The sequence below is a fragment of the Hippopotamus amphibius genome, chromosome 2 (assembly GCF_030028045.1).
Source record: "Hippopotamus amphibius kiboko isolate mHipAmp2 chromosome 2, mHipAmp2.hap2, whole genome shotgun sequence".
NCBI lineage: Eukaryota > Metazoa > Chordata > Mammalia > Artiodactyla > Hippopotamidae > Hippopotamus > Hippopotamus amphibius.
The window spans coordinates 31,794,605-31,819,458 of record NC_080187.1 but is presented as its reverse complement, the minus strand read 5'-3'; the positions used below and the strand labels follow the sequence as shown (position 1 = coordinate 31,819,458).

Genomic DNA, 24,854 nt, shown 5'->3' with positions numbered 1-24,854 from the left:
TAGCCATCTGCATGTCTTCTTGGGAGAAATGTCTATTTAGGTCTTCTGCCCATTTGTGGATTGGGTTATTTGCTTTTTTGGTATTAAGCTTCATGAGCTGCTTGTATATTTTGGAGATAAATCCTTTGTCTGTTGCTTCATTGGCAAATATTTTGTCACATTCTGAGGGTTGTCTTCTTGTCTTGTTTATGGTTTCTTTCGCTGTGCAAATGCTTTTAAATATCATTAGGTCCCATTTGTTTAGTTTTTATTTTATTTCCATGATTCTAGGAGGTGGGTCAAAAAGGATCTTGCTTTGATCTATGTCATGGAGTGTTCTGCCTATGTTTTCCTCTAAGAGTTTTATAGTATCTGGCCTTACATTTTGGTTTTTAATCCATTTTGAGTTTATTTTTGTGTATGGTGTTAGGAAGTGTTCTAATTCCATTCTTTTACATGTAGCTGTCCAGTTTTCCCAGCACCACTTATTGAAGAGGCTGCCTTTTCTCCATTGTATATTCTTGTCTCCTTTGTCAAAGATAAGGTGTCAATATGTGTGTAGGTTTGCCTTTGGGTTCTCTATTCTGTTCCATTGGTCTTCCTTTCTGTTTTTGTGCCAGTACCATACTGTCTTGCTCACTGTGGCCTTGTAGTATAGTTTGAAGTCAGGAAGTCTAGTTCCACCAACTCCATCTTTCCTTCTCAAGATTGCTTTGGCTATTCGGGGTCTTTTGTGTTTCCATACAAATCATAAAATTTCTTGTTCTAGTTCTGTGAAAAATGCTATTGGTAATTTGATAGGGATTGTGTTGAATCTGTAAATTGCTTTGGGTAGTACAGTCAGTTTCACAGTGTTGATTCTTCCAATCCAAGAACATGGTGTGTCCCTCCATCTGTTTGTGTTGTCTTTGATTTCTTTCATCAGTGTGTTATAGTTTTCTGCATATAGGTCTTTTGCCTCCTTAGGCAGGTTTATTCCTAGGTATTTTATTCTTTTTGTTGCAGTGGTAAATTGGAGAGTTTCCTTAATTTCTCTTTCTGCTCTTTCATTGTTAGTGTATAGGAATCCAAGAGATTTCTGTGTGTTAATTTTGTATCTTGCTACTTTACTAAATTCATCAATGAGTGCTAGCAGTTTTCTGGTAGAGTCTTTAGGGTTTTATATGTATAATATCATGTCACCTACAAAGAGTGACAATTTTACTTCTTCTTTTCCAATTTGGTTTCCTTTTATTTCATTTTCTTCTATGATTGCTGTGGCTAACACTTCCAAAACTATGTTGAATAATAGTGGTGAGAGTGGGCACCCTTGTCTTGTTCCTGTTCTTAGAGGGAATGCTTTCAGTTTTTCACCACTTAGAATGATGTTGGCTGTTGGTTTGTCATATGTGGCTTTTATTATGTTGAGGTAATTTCCTTTTGTGCCCATTTTTGGAGTTTTTTTTTATCATAAATGGATGTTGAATTTTGTTGAAAGCTCTTTCTGCATCTATTGAGATTATCATATGGTTTTTATCCTTCAATTTCTTAATATGATGTATCACATTGATTGATTTGCATGTATTGAAGAATCCTTGCATTCCAGGGATGAACGCCACTTGATCATGGCGTATGATCTTTTTAATGTGCTCTTGGAGTCTATTTGCTAGTATTTTGGTGAGGATTTTTGCGTCTGTATTCATCAGTAACATTGGCCTGTAATGTTCTTTTTTTGTGACATCTCTGCCTGGTTTTGGTATTAGGGTGATGGTGCCCTCATAGAATGAGTTTGGGAATGTTCCTCCTTCTGCTATATTTTGGAAGAGTTTGAGAAGGATAGTTATTAGCTCTTCTCTAAGTGTTTGATAGAATTCACCTGTGAATCCATCTGGCCCTGGGCTTTTGTTTGTTGGGAGATTTTTAATCACAGTCTCAATTTCTGTACTTGTGATTGGTCTGTTCATATTTTCTATTTCTTCCTGGTTCAGTCTTGAAAGATTGTACTTCTCTAGGAATTTATCCACTTCTTCCAGATTATCCAATTTATTGACATATAGTTGCTTGTAGTAGTCTCTCATGATCTTTTCTATTTCTGCAGTGTCGGTTGTTACTTCTCCTTTTTCATTTCTAATTCTGTTGATTTGCATCTTCTCCCTTTTTTTCCTGGTGAGTCTGGCTAATGGTTTATCAATTTTGTTTATCTTCTCAAAGAACCAGCTTTTAGTTTTATCAATCTTTGCTATTGTTTCCTTCATTTCTTTTTCATTTCTTTCTTTTTTTTTTTTTTTTAGAACTTTTATTGAGATACAGTTAACATACCAATAAACTGCATATATTTAGAGCGTACAATTTGGTATCCCAATCTCCCAATTAATTCCCCCCCAACCCTCCCTGCTTTCCCCACTTGGTGTCCATATGTTTGTTCTCTATATCTGTGTCTCTATTTCTGCCTTGCAAACCGGTTGATTTGTACCATTTTTCTATAATCCGCATATATGTGTTAATATATGGTATTTGTTTTTCTCTTTCTGACTCACTTCACTCTGTATGACAGTCTCTAGGTCCATCCATGTCTCTAGAAATGTCCCAGTTTCCTTGCTTTTTACAGCTGAGTAATATTCCATTGTATATATGTGCCACATCTTTTTTACCATTCATCTGTTGATGGACATTTAGGTTGCTTCCATGTCCTGGCTATCGTAAATAGTGCTGCAGTGAACATGGGAGTGCATGTGTCTTTTTGAATTATGGTGTTCTCTGGGTATATGCCCAGCAGTGGGATTGCTGGGTCGTATGGTAACTCTATTTTTAGTTTTGCAAGGAACCTCCATACTGTTCTCCACAGTGGCTGTATCAGTTTACATTCCCACCAACAGTGCAAGAGCGTTCCCTTTTCTCCACACCCTCTCCAGCATTTACTGTTTGTAGATTTTCTGATGATGCCCATTCTGACCAGTGTGAGGTGATACCTCATTGTTGTTTTGATTTGCATTTCTCTAATAATTAGTGATGTTGAGCAGCTTTTCATGTGCCTCTTGGCCATCCATATGTCATCTTTGGAGAAATGCCTATTTAGGTCTCCTGCCCATGTTTTGATTGGGTTGCTTGTTTTTTTGATATTGAGCTGGATGAGCTGTTTATATATTTTGGAGATTAGTCCTTTGTCTGTTGATTCGTTTGCAAATGTTTCTTCCCATTCTGAGGGTTGTCTTTTCGTCTTGCTTATAGTTTCCTTTGCTGTGCAGAAGCTTTGAAGTTTCATTAGGTCCCACTTATTATTTTTGTTTTTATTTCCATTACACTAGGGGGTGGATAAGAAAAGATCTTGCTGTTATTTAGAGTGTTCTTCCTGTGTTTTCCTCTAGCAGTTTTATAGTGTCTGGCCTTACAATTAGGTCTTTAATCCATTTTGAGTTTATTTTTGTGTATGGTGTTAGGGAGTGTTCTAATCTCATTCTTTTACATGTAGCTATCCAGTTTTCCCAGCACCATTTATTGAAGAGGCTGCCTTTTCTCCATTGTATATCCTTGGTTCCTTTGTCATAGATTAGTTGACCATAGTTTATCTCTGGGCTTTCTGTTCTGTTCCATTGATCTCCCTTTTTTTCCTGGTGAGTCTGGTTAATGGTTTATCAATTTTGTGTATCTTCTCAAAGAACCAGCTTTTAGTTTCATTGATCTTTGCTATTGTTTCCTTCCTTTGTTTTTCATTTGTTTCTCATCTGATCTTTATGATTTCTTTCCTTCTGCTCACTTTGGCATTTCTTTGTTCTTCTTTATCTAATTGTTTTAGGTGTAAGGTTAGGTTGTTTATTTGAGATTTTTCTTGTTTCTTGAGGTAGGATTGTACTGCCCTAAACTTCCCTCTTAGAACTGCTTTTGTTGCATCCCATAGGTTTTGGGTTATTGTGTTTTCATTGTCATTTGTTTCTACGTATCTTTTGAGTTCCTTTTTGATTTCTTCAGTGATTTCTTGCTTGTTTAATAACATATTGTTTAGCTTCCATGTGTTTGTATTTTTTACAGTTTTTTTCCTGTAATTGATATCTAGTCTCATAGCATTGTGATCAGAGAAGATGCTTGATATGATTTCACTTTTCCTGAATTTACTGAGGCTTGATTTGGGACTCAAGATGTGATCTATCCTGGAGAATGTTCCTTGTGCACTTGAGAAGAAAGTGTGTTCTGTAGTTTTTGGATGGAATGTCCTATAAATATCAATTAAGTCAAGATGGTCTAATGTGTCATTTAAAGTTTGTGTTTCCTTATTTATTTTCTTTTGGATGATCTGTTCCTTGGTGTAAGTGGGGTGTGAAAGTCTCCTACTATTATTGTGTTACTGTCAATTTCCCCTTTTATGGCTGGTAGCATTTGTGTTATGTATTGAGGTGCTCCTATGTTGGGTTCATAGATATTTACAATTGTTATATGTTCTTCTTGGATGGATCCCTTGATCTTTATGTAGTGTCCTTCCTTGTCTCTTGTAATAGTCTTTACTTTAAAGTCTAATTTGTCTAATATGAGTATTGGTACTCCAGCTTTCTTTTGACTTCCATTTGCATGGAATATCTTTTTCCATCCCCTTACTTTCAGTCTGTATGTGACCCTAGGTCTGAAGTGGGTTTCTTGTAGGCAGCATATGTAAGGGTCTTGTTTTTGTATCCATTCAGCCAGTCTGTGTCTTTTGGTTGGGGCATTTAATCCATTTACATTTAAGGTAATTATTGACATGTATGTTCCTATTAACATTTTCTTAATTGTTTTGGGTTTGTTTTTGTAGGTCTTTTCCTTCTCTTGTGTTTCCTGCCTAGAGAAGTTCCTTTAGGCATTGTTGTAAGGCTTGTTTGGTGGTGCTGAATTCTCTTAACTTTTACTTTTCTGTAAAGCTTTTGATTTCTCCATTGAATCTGAATGAGATTCTTGCTGGGTAGAGTATTATTAGCAGTAGGATTTTTTTCTTTCAAAACTTTAAGTATATCCTACCACTCCCTTCTGGCCTGCAGAGTTTTTGTGGAAAGACCAGCTGTTATCCTTATGAGTTTTCCCTTATATGTTATTTGTTGCTTTTCTCTTGCTGCTTTTAATATTTTTCCTTTGTGTGTAATTTTCGTTAGTTTGATTAATATGTGCCTCGATGTGTTTCTCCTTGGGTTCATTCTGTACGGAACTCTCTGTGTTTTTTGGACTTGATTAACTATTTCCTTTCCCATGTTGGGAAAGTTTTCCACTATAACCTCTTCAAATATTTTCTCAGACCCTTTCTTTTTTTTCTTCTTCTTCTGGGACACCTATGATTTGAATGTTGGTGTGCTTAATGTTGTCACCAAGGTCTCTGAGACTGTCTTCCAGTCTTTTTATCCTTTTTTCTCTTTCCTGCTCTGTGGCAGTTATTTCCTTCATTCTATCTTCCAACTCACTTACTTGTTGTTCTGCCTCAGTTATTCTGCTATTTATTCCATCTGGAGTATTTTTAATTTCAGTTATTGTGTTGTTTATTACTGTTTGTTTGCTCTTTAGTTCTTCTAGGTCCTTATTAAATGTTTCTTGTATTTTCCTCTATTTTGTTTTTGAGATTTTGGATCATATTTTCTGTCATTCCTCTGAATTCTTTTTCAGGCAGTTTGCCTATTTCCTCTTCATTTACTTGTTCTTGTGGGATTTTATCTTGTTCCTTTGCCTGCAAGGTGTTTCTTTGTTTTCTCATTTTGTCTAATTTATAGTGTTTGCTGTCTTGTTTCCCTATACTGCCTGGTAGTAATTCCTCGTTTCTGTTCTCTGCCCCCTGTGGTAGGGTTGGTCCAGTGTTTTGAGTAGGCTTCCTGGTGGGCGCATCTGGTGCCTGCTTTCTGGTGTATGGATCTGAATCTTTTCCCTCTAATGAGCAGGGCCATGTCAGGTGGTGTGTTTTAGGGTATCTGTGAGCTTAATATGGCTTTAGATAGACTGTGTGCTGATGGGTGGGTTTGTATTCCTGTCTTGTTTGTAGTTTGGTGTGAGGTACCCAGCACTGGCAGTTGCAGGCAGTCGGGTGAAGCCAGGTCTTAGACTCTGATAGAAGCCTCCGTAAGAGTTCTCTGCAGTTAATCTTCCCTGTGGCTGAGGACTCTCTAGTGGTCTAACATCCTGGCCTCAGTGCTCCCTCCCCAGAGCCTCTGACTTGACTTCTGATCGAGGAATCCAGACCCCAGAGGCTGCTCATCTTGGCAATAAAGGAGATTAAAAAAGACTATCCAAGACCCAGCCTAATGGTTAAAGTTTAAGTCAAACAAACAAATACTGAATCAAGGAAAACGTACATGTGGAAGAAACACAAAAACAGAACCCAATAGAACATAAAGTGCTAGAACAACCTGACAGAAGAACCCCAGAATGCAATCAGACAACTAAAGAGAAAACCAATGAAAATTCAAAACCAAAACCAAAACAAAAGAAAACAACAACAATAAAAAACCAAAAATACCCAGGGAAATTGTGAAAATGAGGACCAAATATAACAGAGATCAAATAAAAACGGAGCAAATGTAACAAAGAGGAAGAGAAAAACCACATAGACTGAAGATTCCCAAAACGAAATCAAATGATTGTAATTAGAACTAAGATAAAGACAAAACCTAATAAAAACCAAAGCAGTGGGTCATCTGAAGAATAAAGCAAGGAAACAGAGCATGCCAATAATATTGATTAAAAGTATAATAAGATAAAATAAAAAGGGATAGAAAACAGAACAACAGAAGAGCATAGTATGCCTTGAATATAGAAAAGAAAATAATAGAAATGTATTAAAGATAGAGAAGAAAAGATGGGGAGATAAACAGCACTAAAAAAAAGCTAGCTAGAAATAGAAATATATAAAAAGGCTAAAAATTAAAAAAAGTTAAAAAATAGAATAAAAAATATGTTATGGGGCTTCCTAGGTGGCACAGTGGTTGAGAATCTGCCTGCTAATGCAGGGGACATGGGTTCGATCCCTGCTCCAGGAAGATCCCACCGGCCGTGGAGCAACTAAGCCCATGCACCACAACTGTTGAGCCCATGTGCTGCAACTACTGAAGCTCACGTGCCTAGAGCCCATGCTCCGCAACATAAGAAGCCACAGCAATGAGGAGCCTGCGCACCACAGCGAAGGGTAGTCCCCACTCACCGCAACTAAAAAGAAAGCCTGTGCACAGCAAAAAAGACCCAACACAGCCAATTAAATAAATAAATAATACGTTATAAAATGTGACGATCCCTTAGGACTACAATTGTAATTAAAAAAAAAAAAAAAAAAAGCTAGAACTGACCACAGAATGGATCAGATCAATAGAATTAATAACAATAATTCTGTTTCCTTAGGGTCTCAGTTGTAAGTGTCCCTGTACCTGCCTTGAGCCTCAGGCCACCTTCACCTCCCCAAGAGGCCCTCTTCTGCCTCTGAGTTGGACTCTGGACCTGTGTGGGTCCTATGGGATCCACTTAGGCTCTGACCTGGCCCAATTCCTGTGTGTGCTTGCTCCCACAGTCCACAGCTGCCAAAGCTAGACTTTTTCATTTGTGCAAACATTCATTTTCTACTCGGATATTCCAAAGACATAGAGGTCTACCTAGCTGATCATGGGGGTTTAGTCTGCAGCGTTTGTATCTGATGGAAAGATTTTAGAACCTCTTCCTTAGTCCCCCTGTCCCTGGTGTTCACCTTTGGTTTTGTCCCTGCTTCTGTGTATGGTCTAACCACCAGAGTCTGGTCATGAGGCTGCCTTGGAGCTCTTTGGGTCTGCCTCAGGGAGGGTTTCCTTTATTGTTCATCTGCAGATGCAGGTGTGTGGGGGGAGAGAGGCTTTGATAGTGCCCCCTCCTTGCGTGTGACTCAACAGTAGCACCCTGCTTGGATCGCAGGAGCCCTGGGGGTGATGCCAAATATGCAGGGATGCTGGGGGCTGTGGGTATAGGAAGTTTGGCCTTGGTGTGTTTCTTTACTGGTGGCTGGTGTAGGCGCCTGATGTGCAGCCTTGGGGGATTTTTGTATTACTCTGCATCCAGCAGAGCTTCCTTTATTGTTTGTCTGTAGGTGCCAGTGTGTGGGGAGAGAGAGGCTACAGTAGTGGCTCCTTCCCCTGTGTGTGAGTCAGCAGTAGTGCCCTGCTTGGCTCATGGGAGCCCAGGCAGCAGTGGCGCCAATTGCACAGGAAAGCTGGTGGGCTCGGATATAAGTAGAATGTCTCCAGAGATGTCCTTCTCTGTGGACTTCTGGCTCTCAGCCACAGGCACACCAGGCCACCACCCCCACCCCCCCGGCCCCAGGGGCTTTTTCTGTCCCTTGTTGACCACGACAGCCAGGCCCAGAGGGGGCCTACCTTTGTTCGTCACTGAAAGAGAGGCTCCAACAGTGGCTGCTCCCCGTTTGTGAGTCAGCAGTAGTGAGCCACCACTATGGCCACCCAGCTTTCTGCAGTAGGCATTCTCTGTTGTGGATTTCTTCTCTCCTGTCCCCTCAGTCTGTCTCCCCACAGCCAACAATGTTTCTCACCCTGAACCAGTTCTCTGGTTCCCGTGTTCCAGCTCCCAGGCCCCCTGTACTGCTGTGAACTCACATCTCAGTCGAGGACACACAGAGCCGTGGTGCGGACCCTCTGTGTGTTTCTCACTCTTTCACGTCTGCCACAGATCGGCCTCTTCACCCTCTTTGGACCGTCCCAAATGCCTCCCTTCTGACCCAATCAAATCCCCATTGAAGCGGGGGTTTCCCTGAATTCAGCAATCTCTCCTCTGTTTCAGCTCCCCCTGCCCCAGGGTGTAGGACCCATCCCTTTCCTTTCTTCTCCTCTTTCTCCTTTTTTTTTTCCCTCTCTGTTCTACCCAGTTATGTTGGGATCTTTGCAATCCTTTCTGATGTCCAAGGTCTTCTGCTAGTGTTCAGCAGGTTTTTTGTGGGAATTATTGCATCTTTTGATGTATTCCTGATGCATTTGTGGAGGGAGATGCACTGCATGTCCTTCTACCTTACTGCCATCTTTTTCCTCCCCACACTTTAATATACACGTTCTTGGTACAATTTACAATACTCATACAGCTAATAATGGAACACTTCTTCTCGGAAGAATATTCAGGCCAATCATTCATTTGACAGATATTCAACATGTGATATTGATTCCAAAATAAATCCAGAACTTCTTTATGAGTGAAGGGCTCACACCCCACAGTGGGCACTGCAACGTTTAAAGGAGGAGGAGCTCTTAAAGTCATTTTCAGATAACGACCAAAAGCAGTGGTGATTTGGGGCATTCTAGCTTCTCATTAGAAAAGAAATCAATGAATGGGCTTCAGGAATAACCATGCATTGTATATCAAATTTTGTTTGTGTTGTGTGTACAGTATTCATAGCTTTTTTCAGATCCTTAAAGGATCTTTAAAGGATCCTTAAAGGATCAAATTTTCTTAAAGGAATTTTGAAACTTAACAAATACCAAAAAAGTTAAGAATCACTGCTCTAGATCCATAAGAGATTTTTTAAAAGATGATTTCTTTAAAGCAATGCCTCTAAATGCCAATTTCAAAGAAATTGTAGAAGTACTACTCTTTCTCTCACTCTTTTTTTTTTTAAACATTTCAGGTCTTGTAGAGATGGTCTCATTCTTTTTTCTTTAGTTGTTGCCTTGGAAATTATCTTGGCAATTTGGACCAAAGTCAGGGTTGATGTGCTCTAAGGCATATGTCTTCACTTCATGGCTTGTCTGTTACCTTCTTACTTACCCTAAGGATCTTTTTCAAAGGTATTTGGCTGTTTTGCCAGCGATTGCATTCTTTCATGTATCTCCACTGGGATTCCTTGGTTTGTTCTTATTCTCTGTCCAGGTCTACAGGCATCTTTGTTCTTCAAGGGCATGCCACTTGAGTGGTGAGTGATTTCATATGGGGATTCATGGGAAGATTCAGGACAATAAACAAGTGATCACCATCTTCTTTTAGACCTACTGGGATGTTGATGCTCAGAAGGAAGTTATATGCTGCTCTCATCTATTTCTAGAGTCGTTTGTGGTGTGGAATGTCTTTAGATTTTGATCCTTAAGGTATTCCCTGAAGACCATTAATTGATAACCTAAGTACCAGTGGGTCTGCAGAAAAAAAAAAAATTATTTTACATTGAAGTATAGTTGATTTACAAAATTGTGGCAAAGTTTTGACTAGTTCTTGTGACTAGTTTTGACTAGTCACAAGATCTGCCTGACTGACATAAGATAGCTACACTGAGAGTAAATAGAAAATTGGTGGGTTGTGTATATATTGGATTGGGTTTACACAATAGGAAACCCCTGGCATGGAAATAACTTAAAATTTTCCTAGATCTGCAATTGTCTCACCCCAAGGAAACATTGAGCTTTACCTTCTGGGGATTTCTGCCCAAGTTTGGTCTCCTTCAAACATTAGATATTAAGGTCTTATTTATAGCCTACTTCACAGTTACTAAAATTAGGACATGGAAAGGACAATGTTTTAACAATGGAACCTGAAGTATCTAGCAGCAGGCCTGGAACACAGCACTCAGAAAAGGTTTGCATGGTTAAGTTAATTCAGCTCCATGCTTCTGCTAACAAATCTACAGAAGTCTGTTTTATTGGACCAGTGTGTGAATTCAAACATTCCTTTTTTTCCATCCGCTCAGTGGAAACAACCTTCCCTCATATATTGAAGTAACTCTTCAAATTTGGATTATCCTAAAATATATGACTGCATTTTAAATTTCATTTGTGGTGATAACAAAAGGAATTATAATGAATTCCAAAACTAATACCTCTGTTGGAGGCAACCCATGATAGCTTCTCTTATTGTAGATTAGCCTTTTTTTTTGGAAGGAAATTGTAGACAAAATTGGAACCATAGCATATTCACTTTAATATAATAGTGATATGCTCTGAGGATTTCAGGGTACTGAAATCTATGGAGTGTAATGATTTGAAAGCTAGGATGTGAGAGCTGAAAGGGGACCTTAAACCATGTCCTTATTTAAGAGATGAGGAAACAGCCCCCAAGGTCACTCAGTTTAGCAGCAGAATCACGTGACAATCACATTTCCACTGTTTTTTGTTTTACCTTAAGTGGAAACCTGTATCAGTAGAGTGCTTGTGATCAAGGAGATAATAAATGAAAATACTTTGTGTCTTTTTGAAGTCTTTCTGAAGACTTCTATAAACCTAGTATATTTATCCTTGATAGTTCTAATTTGAGTAGGATCTCTTTGCCACGCCCCAGATTAGGACTACATTTTATTCCCCTGTTCAATGAGGGTTCCCGTAGCATTTTGTTCTAGCGTAGAATTGAACCAAAACGATCTTAGATTTATCCTTGCTCATCCAACCCGTTTATACATTTGTGGAGTGCTTATTGTAATTCCAGGCACTATGCTTAACATACCTCTTACAAAGTCAGGCTTGGGTGAGTATGACCCATCTGCTTTGCAAGTCACTTCTGCTCTTTCTGTTTCAGATTCTTCATCTATAAAATAATAACTACTTTATAGGGTTGTTTTGAGGATGAAATGAGACAATATATACAAAACATTTAGCACAGTGCGTGGCACCTAGTAAATGCTTAAAACAGCATTTTGCGAACAAAGAAACTGAGAGGTCAATTTTTCTTTCTTCTACATTTTCTTTATAATTCTAGGGAAAATAAGACTGACATTTTCTTTGGAATCTAGACCATGTGTGTTTATCTGTGTCTGTCTGTCTCTAAGTCCATCTGTCCCAGTTGAATGTCACGGCCAACTCATTCCAGAACATCAAAAAGTTAATTTCATTTGCTCACTGCCCTACAAACAAACTAAATGCATGTGAATGACAGCCAGTTCCACCTAGTGGTAAGGATCCTGATCTTCTCACAAATCCCCTTTCAGCTTAAAATCCTTTAATGGTTCTTATAGTCTTTGGAATACAAATCCAATTTAGCATAGTGATCTTGCCTCTGCTTTTCTCTTTCCAGATCTGATAGCCTGCTGCCCACCTTGTGCTTTATGTTTCTGTCATTTGATATCATTTGAACTATTTATGCTTTATGTTTCTGTCATTTCTGTCATTTGAACTATCTGATGTTCCTAAGTACTTTGATTGCCGTAGTTTCGCAACTCCAGAAATGCTGTGCATATTTTTAACCCGGGATGCCTATTACCCTCCACTCATTTCTCCACTGCACACTACACACACACACACACACACACACACACACACACACACACAGGAAAAGTGTCTTCTTTGCTCCCATAGTACCCGATGTGCACTTCTTTATAAGAAGTTCAGGCCACATTGTTTTCCCAGTTTGTGTCTCCCCACTAGACTGAGCTCCATGGGATCAGAATCTGCTTTGTATCTTTCTATCTCAAGCAGCCAGCCCAATGCCTGGCTCAGAATAAGCATCCAAAAAATGAATGACTGAATGATGCCAAACAGACTTGGGTAAGTTGGTGGTTGAACTAGGTTACAGTGGGTCTATATTTTTATAAAATTTGATTTGGATGTATGCCAAAAGATTGTGTGGGAAGAATGCATCCATCCAGCTAGCAGATTCATGATAGCAAGTTTGTCAGCAGCTTATTGCAAAATGCCTGAGACTGCAGGACTGCTGAAAGATTTGCAACTGTATTTGCACCAGTTCTTGGTTGGGCTAGGAAGCAAAATGAGATGCCTGAAACACTTTCTGTGAGGCTCAAGGGCTGCAGTGTTGAGTTTAGTGGACCATGGCAGGTGCAGTCACCATATCAGCTTTCTGTGGAGCTGGGGGCCAGGCTGATGCATGTGAGGCAGTAAGGCAGAGAGACTGGGAGGTGGGGGGCAGGTGGGTTAGAGGAAGAAGAGGAAGCTGTAAGGAAGTAACCAGTATTCTGACAACATAGTATGGTTGTTCTGGAATTGCACGCTTGCATATGAGTCTCTGCCACTACTCTTATTAGCTGTGGGGCTGTGGGCAACTCACGTAATTCCCTGACCCTTGATCTTTTCATCTATCAACTAGAGGTCTAGTTTATCTGCTCTAGACTGGGTCTTGAGTGCCAATCTCATGGGATTTTAATGAAGATTAAATCAGATCACAGTTTCTAAAATAGGTGCTCAATAAGTATCAGCTATTATGTATAGTATTATCAGTTTACAGATTGTGGAAAGGACAGATGAGAAGGTCCCTGAGCTTAAAGACCGTGCCCATCTTATTCATGATTTTGCCTCCAGCACTTGGCACATAAACGCAAGTTCTTTAACAAATGTTTGTTGAATTACTAAATGAGGGTGGTCGGGGCAGAGTTTTTTAGAGATTTCTTAATAGTGTGGCTTTTCCTAGAATGTCTCTCTCAGACGAAGCTATTTCAGTTTAACTGCATGATGCCAGGGCTCTGAGTTTGCTCAGCATGTTTTGTGTCACTTTGGACTACACCAAAGAAACAAGCCTCAGTCACAGCATCCCTCAGTCTCCTGTTAGGAAGGGGCTGGTACCATGGCAACATCTGAGTCCCCAAAGACAATGCCAGCGGTACATCTGGAAGTGAAGTTTCTATCTGAACATTTATTCCACAGTCATAGAAACTGAAGATGGAAAAGACCTGAGGACATCTAGTCCATCCATGTGGTTGTACAAGAAAAGTGGCTGGAGCAGAACAGCCTGTTCACGTCATGCTCACAAGACAGCATTTCAGTTCTTCCTGGAGCGGAGCGATTGCAAACACATTAAAGTGAAGACACAATGCAAACACTCTTTACAAACCTTAAGAAATTACTTATAGGTACATTATTTTCATAAAACGATTCTGAAACGATTAGCAACCAAACTTAAAGAATAAGGGAGTCCTGAATTAGATGGGCGTGGGTGAGTGAAGAAAGGAATAACTAAACACTGCAAAGTGAAGTGGTTTTGATGACTAGACAGCACTTCCTTCTGAGGACTGGATGGATTTTCTAGTTTGCCTATCAAAAATATGAGTTGGCAGGAAGAGAGGCTCTGAAGTAGTTTCTTTCCCCTTCAGTCTTTATCCACACTGAGGAAGTGCTCACTAGCTCCAAGGCTCTAACAGACCCAGCACCAGCACTGAGATGACATCGCTCTGTCCTGCTGGGCAGCTGCTCCGCTCACCACTTATCTGGTTGGCACGGAAGCCGCAGCTCCTGTATAAGGTTTGTGCAACAGCAAGATCCACGGGTGATGGAGTCTCCTCCAGACACATTAAAGTCCCCCACTGATTGGGTCCCTGTGGCTGCCTCACTTGTCTGTCCCAGTCATTCTTCCAACTCGTCTTCAGTTGTTGGAGGGATCCCCCTGCTCCACCTTGGGCATCCACACTCTGGGGCCCTTATTTGCATTATTTATGTCAACCAGTAGCCCTGTCTGTCCCAACTCGCCAGTCCTACTTTATTATATGCTTCCTGTGCCAGGAATTCCCCCTTGGAAAACAGGGGTGTGTGACAATGGACTTGTCATGTGTTCCTGGTTTCCCAGCATCAGAGCTTGGAAAAAAATGGAGGCCTTCCTGATCTCATAAAAGAGGATCCCACAGTAGGAGGCAAGGTAGCACCCCTTATCTATTTCTTCTTTACCAGAAAACCACCCTCCACCTGAAGACTTCTGATCTTTGTGTTTCTTGAGCCTGAGGGGAGCTGAAAGAACAGAAGTGAAGCAGAACAGAAAGGAAGGTTTTCAAAGGACCTACCATTTCATGAAATCTTTTTACAAAACACAACACACTGTTTCACAAATTGCAAAACACTGTTCAATTACTACCGATAAAAATAACCATTGCTACTTAACATGAAGACTGCTTCATTTCACCACAAGTGATTATGCTTTGTTTTTCTTTGTCCAGAACATGGAGGCATTTCAAGCAATGCTGATGCAGTACGCCTGCTTTCAGCTCCTGCTGCTTCTGGTCGCATCCTGGCCGCAGTTTTGGCCACGTAGTTCCTCAGAAGATATTTGAGGAGCCATGCCCTGGTCGTCTACTTTGTGGATAGACAGGGTGGTCTGGCATGTTATCACCACTGCTCAGAATGCCTCAGTATAGAAGCTTAAGGTAAACCTGATATACAAAAATTCAAACTTACAAAACAGATACATTAAGGGATAATTGATTACATTACAAAAGGATTCTTTACAAAAGAATTCACCTCTGGGTTCCTTTAAATAGCCAGCTTCTCAAATACCGTCAGAATATGAGCTGAGTTATAAAAATGTCCACGTACAACATTAGGAGCATGGCTGTCACATGAGTTGAGGTACATCTGTACTTCAGCCTTCCAGGCTGCGCAGAGGTGGGGGTGCAAAGCATGATGGCAGTCTGCAGAGCGTACTTAGCTGTTGCAGATGGGTGGGGATCGCTAAGGGGCATAATCTTCCAAAAGCAATTGCAAACCTACTTTTGTGTCTGGGGTGAGAACTCGGGAGGATGGGCATTTCAAAGCAGCGTTGTCCTTTCTGTTTCCTGGGTCACTGTTCCCGCACCGTTGAACTGTTTCATCTGTGAGGCTGATGAAGTCTAACTTTAGAACCCTCCCCCCTTCCTCATCAGAATCTCTAAGCCTATATCCACCCCAGGGTTTTCTCAGACAAGTAACTAATTGCTAAAGTGTTATCTAATTGCAGCTTCAAGCGTTATCTTTCCCTGGAGGACTGGGCAGCTCTTGGTGGAAATGCAGGGACTGCATCCAAAAGTAGGGGAAGAAGTTTTGTGGTTGAGAAGCCTTCCCAGTGATCTGCAGCTTACAGAGCACGGTGCTTGGCACAGCGCTGAGAACTCATTGTAGGCTTTCAGATTGATTGGGGTTGAGCAGAGATGATAAACAACTGAGAAGATAAAGCACGGAATTGATAGACAAGGAGGTCTAGTTCTACACGGTGCCCTGGGGTGGGAGTGGCTATGCCAACAGTGAATCAGCAAGTGTGTGCTGAAGCCTTTTGAGAAACCCTCAAAAAGGCTCTTCTCAATTCTCCCCATGCCTGGAGCAGCCAAACTTCTAGAACAGTATTTCCTGAAGAGCAAATTTTAGACAAAGTGTCAGTCACCCGGGGGTGTTGGTAACAGGTTTCTGAGCCCACATTCACCCGCTTTCCCACCCCATCCTTTGGGAGAAGAGCTCTGGCAGTCAGCATCTTAATGAGTTCCTAGGTGATTGAGAACTGAAGTTCTATAGTTCCTGTATTCCTTTCCCTTTCTGCATGTCCAAGCCTTTGCACACTGGGGAAGGGATGCCTAGGCAGAGGGGAAACAGCTTACTCATATCAATCTCTTGGGGACCTTAGATGGGGTTTGGGAGAGAATCAGAGGGACCAATGCCTGTTCACAGATTCTCACAGATTGAGGGGATGTGAGGCTGCAAGACTGACTTGGTTATGATCCACACAGACATGAAAAGCACAGAGCACATTACTGAATGTTTGAGCTTATGATGTTCACAGGCTTGAGGTTCACTTCTGGGAATTCTACAGCTAAGATGTAGATGACTGCTGATCTGGAAATAGCCTAGTATATGGCTTGCAGAACATCTTCCCTTATCCCACAGTGCCAGCTCACATGTCCTGTGCAGGCAATTAGCAGGAATATTCCAGTTTCATCCTAAGGCCACATCCTTGCCTTGCTTCTCTCTCTCTTTTTCCTTTATAAAAGGCACACACTATAGTGGAGATGCTTAGTTAGATTAGAAGTATAGTCCTATTCATCCCTTAGCCAAATTGCTTTTCTCTCTCTCTTTTTTTCTTTTTTTGGTTCAAAAAGTATGGTATGCATTTTTAACGCCTCTTCTGCCCATCTTCTTCCCACTCACAGGGATCACTACATCCCTGTCCCCTTTCATAGTGGCATCTAAACATGTTCCTACTAAATGTTAGTCAGGATGATGTCAGAGATCCAGGACCCTTTCAAAAACACGGCTCTTGCCTGATCCAATCAATCCTCGGCCAGCTGTGATATGGGTGAGTTCAGCTAATTTTTCTAAGTACCCACCTCGCTGTCCTAAGTTTCTCTAGCTCTTCCCTGGCACCCCATGCCGACTGTAGGAACAAATCTAGACTGGGGAGTTGTAGCAAAAGTTACAACCCTGAATAATCCTGCTCTGTACTAAGATTAAAACCAACAACCCAGCAAGACACAGGTATGAGTAGCAACTTTATCTCTTGCTGTTGATAGTGCAGAGGAAGGGCTAAAACCCAGAAATATTACTGTGGCACCTGGTGAAAAGGTTAACAGGAGCTGGGATTGTCTGGTTATCCACAGATCCCTCACATGGTGTTTACTCCTGACTAATGTAAGATTCCTGCTCTGGAAAGGACTCCTACCCTGGAGACCTAGAATTGAGCTTGAGAAGACTGGCTGCTGCTCTGCAGGCTAGGGAGAGCAGACTTGACCTCTAAGAAGACCCAGACCTTAGCTTCCCCCCACCTTTGTCAGTAGTTACAAAAGAGCATTACAAAGTGTCTCAAGGGCTCAGAGGAAGGCCAGGAACAGAGAAAGGGGAGCAGCATGGCCACTCAGGGCTCACAAGTCCGATTTGTCCTTTGATACTCTTCCAGCTCCATTTTCCTGCTCACAGCCAGCTGCAGCTCCTGCCGGATCACCTGAATCTGCTTCTCCAGCTCTGAGAGCTCTTGCATCACTGAGTTCCGAGCCCCGTTTAGGGAGTCCGCTTTCCCATTGGTGGTGAGCGAGGCAGGGAGCTCTCTTCTCCTTGGCGGGAGAGGGATGTCCTGGTGGGTCCGGAGGCCCAGCTGGTTTTGTCCTCCCTCATCACTGAAGATGTATTTTCGTCGATTGTCATGACTCAGATTGGACGTATTCCACACAGTGAGCTGACAGGGTCCCACATTGGACCTAGGAAACCAAGAAACACTTCAGATTGACCTTCTACTCTGAAACTCTCCCCATCTTTTAGCCACTTCCTTGTGAATAATATGGAACTGGGTACACAGATAGAGATGGAGTCACGAAGCCATGGACAGACTGCCTGCTGGAGTGTCAGACGGACAAAAGGAGCCAAAGCAATTCTTTTCAGCTGAAGTTCAATGTCTCATCAAGTCTCATGCCGCCCTGAAACTGGGATGGGTGTGTCACCTGGAGGGCTGATGGACCAGCGTATGGCACATTCTGTTATGAAGAACCTGAGATGCTTTTCTATTCTCTTCCTGCCAGTGAGACTCAGAAAGCCACACCGCCTTGAAACAGTCTATGGCTATAAAGATGATGCTTTGGTAGAAGTGAGATTCTGTTTATTCAGCTGTTGGACTTTAAGCATGGTCCTGCTGGTAGATACTCTAATATGACTTATCCTTAGTCCCGCAGGACAACCCTTATGTTTACTACTTGATTTTGAGGAGAATAAAAGAATACAAGCTGCAGGTTTCAGCAAAAAGCGTCCCATTATAGGGATGACTTTGTGAGTTGAGAATGACAGCTGAGGTTGAAGCTTAAAAGAAAAAAATATCCAAGAAAGCCACAAGTTCTTGCTGGAATAATGAAAGTCAAATAGAAATAGATCTGCAATCCTCCTTCAGGCTCGTGTCAAGCCACCTACCACCATCCTTGAGATGGCTGTAGACAGCAAAAGAGCTACTGCTGGCCAGGCACAGGGGGAGGGGGTCTGATTTCTGAAATACACTTTGACAATCAGATGCAATGAGAAGAGTTTCTTGCTACAAGAACAGATTAGAGCCCTAAGCACATGGCTGTGGATTTCCTCTACCTTGTTGAAGGAGAAGGAGGAGGAGGATTATGACCACTTTTGCAATCTACCACAGGGCAAAACAAAATAGACACACTCCATTAGGTTCCTGTGTCTTTGTTCTCATCCATGTAACTGAATCAAGACTTTATTCCTGGACTCTTACTAAGGAGGAGAAGGGGAGGACCTGCAGGGGGAGGGGACAAGGGAGAGATAAGTGTGTGTTTGTGTGTATGTGTGTTTAATAAATTTATTTATTTATTTATTTATTGGCTGCATTGGATCTTTGTTGCTCTGTGTGGGCTTTCTCTAGTTGTGGTGAGCGGGGGCTACTGTTCGTTTCGGTGCGTAGGCTTCTCATTGTGGTGGCTACTCTTATTGTGCAGCACAGGCTCTATGCATGGGGACTTCAGCAGTTGTGGCTTGCGGGTTCTAAAGCGCAGGCTTAGTAGTTATTGCACATGGGGTCACATGCTCCTTGGCATGTGGGATCCTCCTGGACCAGGGATTGAACCCATGTCCCCTCCATTGGCAGGCGGATTCTCAACCACTGTGTTTCATTTTGCCCTGTGGAAGATTGCGAGAGTAGTCATAATGCTTTGTTCTTCCTTTCACCCATATCTCTCTGCCACGTGACTTCGCAGCTCATCCTTATCTAGGGGGAATCAAAGGGAAAGTCTGCTTTCCACCTGGCTGAATTTGGCCTGGTCTCATGACTTGTTCTGGCCAATAGAAAGTGGCCGAAGTGGCAGGTGGTGGTTCCAAGCCTCGCACACTTCCACTGCCTCTCAGGACCCTGCTGCTGCAGTGGAGCCAGTCCAGACTAGTCTGCTGGGTGATAACAGACCATTGGAGAGAGTCCCCAGTCTGCCTGATTGACCAGCTGAGGCCATCCTAGACCTGCGAGCCCTCTGCTTCTCCCTCTTTCCCCCAGGCTGGCTGCAGACACAGGAACAAATGTGGCCACGATCAGCCCAGATTTGGCCCAGGTCAGCAGACTGCACAGCTGACCCACAGATTCATAAGCAACTTGCTGTTGTTTAAAACATTATGAATTGAGTTAATTTCTCACACAGCAAAAACTGATTGATACGTGCCCCGAGCCATTAAAACATCCAAGTGCATTCCAAACCGCTCTGCAGTTCTTTAACATTTTTCATGGTTTAAGTCTCATACAAATGAGCAGGGGGCACCATAGCCCAGCTTTCCTGTGTCCTGGGCTGGGTAAAGTTCTAATGAGCCCACTTACAGCTCCATTGTCTTTACACTGGTTCAAAGGTGCGGTTATAATTTTCCTTCTAGACTTACAGTTCCCTTTAATTCTTCCTTCAAATCTTTTCCTATTGAGTCTGAATAATTTCAAAAGAATCTTGTTTGTAGTATGTGTTATTTGTATATATATAGTTTACAATTCTTGTATATCTTAAGGTGAGAGGAAAGAGAAAAGAGGGGGTGTACTGGAAACCTAGTGGAGTGAAGGACAGACCAAAATTTACATGAAATCACATGTTGAGTAAACTGAGGACTATATATATATATGTATATATATATATATATACACATATAGTCTTTTGTAATATCTACCTTTTCCCTCTGCTTTAAATAAAAAAGGGGCAACATTTATTCATACCATGGCCCCAATTTCTCCGGGCCTTTCCTCAAACCCATATATTAGTAATTCATTTATCTATTATTTTATTCACTCAATAAATACAGAACATAGAGGAGGGATGTCAGGTTGTAGCAGATAAAGGCATTTGCATAAATATTCTTCCAAAACGAGAAAAGAAAAAGAGGCAGAGAGAGTTTTTGAGCCAACAGACCTAACTCTAGGATCATGGAATGATTCATAGCAGGGAAAACCTGGGAGTTAGGCATCAGCATGTTTTCCTGGAATGTCCAGGCAACCTCAGAAATCAGGCAAATAGAAATAGCCAATCTGGTTTTCTTCAGAGCTTTGTCCATATATCTGGGAACATCATATAGCAGAATAAGCAAAAGCTGGATTCCATGACAAGCTCTAGATGCTAGCATCACAAGTACTCTGGTGATTGACATGCGGCTCTGAGCCACCTATGAATGCAACGTGATAGATGCTGAATGTCAGATATGGCGTCTAATTGGAAGAAATGAATGTGTTATATTGTCGGCCTCTACAGTGTTTCAGTTGTGGTTTGTAAGCTTTCCTCAGCCATTGAGTGTAGGGCGATCCATGAGCTAACTGAGTTTAACACTAAAGCTTTCACAGGACAATTTTGTAACATTGAGGTTCAGTACTCCACTAGACTGTTCAGAAGAGATGTGACAGCTGCAAGCCCTCAAACACTCACTGCATGTGAAAGGTTACAGGTGGGTGCTGGGCTATAGAGAGGTGGCACAGGAAATGTGGGCCCAATGAGCCATGAGTGCGTGTTGCCTTAGCTCCTTCTCAAACTAAAGGATTTCAGAAGGGACTCTGCCAAGAAAAATGGATACGTGGAGTGAAAGACACATTTGATCCTGAATTTAGGCGAGAGAGATGTGAATAGGAGTCATATCTCAGTTGGAAACAGGATCACTGGCAGCTTCCCGCTTCTATTACGGCTGGAAACCAAATGTTTTGCTATTGTGAGATGGTGTCTTTGCTGCTGTGTCTTCTTGTGTTCCTCTCTGGTTACAAATTTATGTAGAAAATAATTATAGAAAAAATATACGTAACACGACATAGAACAGCTGTGACCTGATTAGTGTGCAGCTTGTTACTGACGGGGCCGCAACGTGATACAGGAATACCACAGGCTGTGAGGGCGAGGGCTGTGTGCTCACTGCCTGGAAAGAGAGGCTTTAAGAAATACAAATGAGGAGCTCAATGCAAATTGCAGAGAAGGGGACTGCAGCGGTCGCCAAGGAGGTACAAACAATGAAAAGGAATCATGTTTTCCACCCCTTTTCCTTGTCCTCTATTGTGAATAAGTGAGTGTCAAACTTTAGAATTATCCAGAAAGCCAAGCTTGGAGCTGAGGATCTGCCACAGATGACAGAGTTGCTTGGAGGTAATGCCGTCAACCGAGGCCTCTGGACATAAATAAGAACCAGGAGGCTGCATGAAACAGAGGCCAGCCAGGTACCAGACCCAAATACTTCTGCCATCTTCAGCCACCATGAATGAGGCAACGGTCTTTCACAGGCTGGGTGTGGGGAAGGTGCAAAGTTTCCATTTTCAAATGTCAACTCTGCATTTAATGCTTGTTACTTCCTATTAATGAGATGCTCTTTTCTGGGGAGTCTGTAGTGGCAGGAAATGGATTAAGCAGAACACGTCTGTTGCACATTTCAAATATTCCTAGGAGTGCTGGAAAGGAGTGGGGAATGGAAACATGCCAAAAGGGCAACACTGCATGAAATTAATTGCCTGCGGTACTTATGAATTGTCTTAAACTTGTGTTTTGAACACAATAATAGTAGCTAAAATAGCTTTGTTTTCGGGGCTTTAGGTGCATTACCTCATTTAATTTTTATAGCATCTCTAGAAAGTAGGTACTCTATCTCATTTTCACAAATGAGGAAATTGGGGCAGAGAGAGGTTAAATAAATGACTTGCCCAAGGCCACACATATTATAAGAATTGGAGTCAGGATTTGGATCCAGATGCTCGACTGTAGAGATCACACCGGCACTTTAACCACAACATATATTGCCTCTATTGCATTTCAGTGCCCATCTACGTACAGATATGTTTGTTATTTTGTCTGTTCTATTTCTATTTGAGACCATGTATTTTTACTGATGGTGTTTATCAACAACTTGGTCGTGATTTGATTTAAATTATTATACATAATTTCCCCTTTGAATATGGAGTCTCAGTTTTATCTCTAAACTTCTAACAAACATAAAGGACACCTGGAACTGCCCTCTTCTTACCTCTTTTCCACCCGTTTAGTCTTGAAACGCTGCTGCTTTTCCTCTGCAAATGATGTGTTTAGTGCTCTATGTAACCTCTGGTGGAAAGAACAGATTCACACATAGAGATCGTTAGAAACACACAACCAGGGGACAAAGTACCCCCTGAGATTTAATTTCTTCTCTACAAACCTAGGCCTCTTTAAACAAATTACCAGTGATGCTGGAAAAAAGATCAATATTCAGTCCCAAATCTCAAGAGAAAAAGAATTCTAATTATATGTTATTATTCTACCTGGAGGGAAAAAAAGTAATTTGATAGGAAGCTTAGAAATACCCTGAGTTGTAAAAAGGTATGTGATATAAAGAAGAGTTATCATAACTAATACGTGGCAAAGGCCCTGGTACAATTGCCAAAGGTGAGTCAGAAACTTAAGTCTGACTTCTTAGCAGTCAAAACAAAGAAGGTAAGAACTCCTGAGAATTAAACTAATCATGCTAACATACAATGGAGAGGATCAGTTGTCTGCAGAGTCCTCCTTAGAAGACCAAACAGGTCCTAGGATGAAAGTAGGAACAACAGGGTTCACATGTAACTGAACCAATGATAGTGACCCACCTAGAAAAAAAAGTACTGTATTAACAAAGCAGAAAGTCAGCATAGCAGATGCAGGAGGCAAAGGTGACAGAACTGCCGGCCTCACTGCTGGGAGGCTGCGATGGTGTGCTGGGAGGCTGCGATGGTGTGCTGGGAGGCAGGAGGGAGCCTGTCTGAGAGGTCAGGATGGCTCCTCCGGCCTTGCCCTTCACTGCACTTGGAGGAACTGCTGCCTTTGCTAGAGCCCCTTCTTCAGTCTGAAGCCTTCTGAGTACATTTTGCATCAGGGCGAGATGTGTGAAGGAGTGAACTTGAATGGTGGCCTGCCTGACAGTTTCAGTTCTCCCTGTAAGTGAATGAGTAGGTGTCTGGATTACACGAGGGAGCTTCAATCCTATGAGCTTGGCCTTGGCACCATTGGATTTCAAAGGTCTGGACCATTAAAAATGCAGAGAGAACAGGGGCTGGTGGGTTCATCTAAAGGGAAACAGGGACTTCAAGTTCATTTAATGGGTTTCAATTTTGGCAAGAAAACAGTCTATAGGAAACAAATCTTTCACACAATCTCTTCAGATTGTCACTAAGAGAAGCCAGGTTAAAACCAATGCTATTGCTTCCCTTGTGAGTGACAGTGGAGGGTTATATGAAAGGAATGGGCATTATGGGATAGCTTAATTTAAGGGGAAGTGAAAAAATGGGATGGAGGGAACTCTGTCTTGTACTCTGAAAGTGTCTACACCACCCTGGTTCTCTTGGCAACCTGTCATTTGTCAGTCTGACTTGGGGCTCTGGATTCTCCCATTACTGGGGATTCTGACGTTTAAGAATATTGGAGGAGGGACTTCCCTTGTGGCGCAGTGGTTAAGACTCTGCCTGCCAATGCAAGGGACAGGAGTTCAAGCCTTGGTCTGGGAAGATCCCAACTAAGCCTGCGTGCCACAACTACTGATCCCATGTGCCACAACTATTGAAGCCCACACGCCTAGAGCCTGTGCTCCCCAACAAGAGAAGCCACCACAATGAGAAGCCCATGCACCACAACGGAGAGTAGCCCCCTACTCGCCACAGCTAGAGAAAGCCCATGCAGCAACGAAGACCTAATGCAGCCAATAAATAAAGGTGACGCCTGCGGCACTCACCTGACTGGTGTGGAGCCAGTATTGCAGCCTGGATTTGTTCCTGATGCGTGGGAGCAGCAGCCTGTACACTACGTGCTCACCGATGGTAGTCAAGATGGACAGACCAAACCCGATGCACAGCAGCACGAAGAGTCCAGAGAAGTGTTTGATGCCCATTTGCAAAGTCTGTGGCAGAACAGGAAAGGAAAGACCATGAATGTGGTGCTCCACCTGGTCCCACACTTGTTCACTCTTAGACACAGATTCTTTTTTGCTGGACCCAAGGAAAGCTGGAGACCATTCCTCTGCGTGTTCCACAGACGCCACTATACGACACTGTGAAGGGAATCCAGCCAGGACTGAGGGCTGCCGTAGGGCACAACTCCGGGGGTGCAACTCACATGAAGTCCTATTGTATGAGCAGCTCCCGGAGTCGTGCAGAGGCCCTGCGTCCGGACCACCCTACTGTCTCAAGAGTGACACTGAGAGATAGCGCTAGAGAGACTGAAAGTTGAAACAATGTAATATATTAGAGCACTGAAAAGTTATCAAGAAAATAACTCTCTCAGGGACAGAGAATGAGTAGATTTAAGGGGAAAAGATGGTGAGTTCAATCATTTTGACACTTAGATCTGACAGGGA

The 24,854-nt window shown here is 42.1% G+C and overlaps 1 protein-coding gene across 1 annotated transcript in view; it reads right to left on the bottom strand.

Moving 5' to 3' along the window:
- Positions 1-17,068: 17,068 nt before the first annotated feature.
- Positions 17,069-24,854, bottom strand: part of GRIN3A (glutamate ionotropic receptor NMDA type subunit 3A) — a 152,302-nt gene continuing 144,516 nt past the window's right edge. Inside the window, exons 7-9 of the mRNA XM_057722448.1 lie at positions 24,234-24,398; positions 22,518-22,594; positions 17,069-17,770 (exon numbers count right to left, since the gene is read on the bottom strand). Coding sequence (XP_057578431.1) covers positions 17,431-17,770; positions 22,518-22,594; positions 24,234-24,398 — 582 coding nt within the window. The 3' untranslated portion in view covers positions 17,069-17,430. The remainder of the gene's footprint in view (positions 17,771-22,517; positions 22,595-24,233; positions 24,399-24,854) is intronic.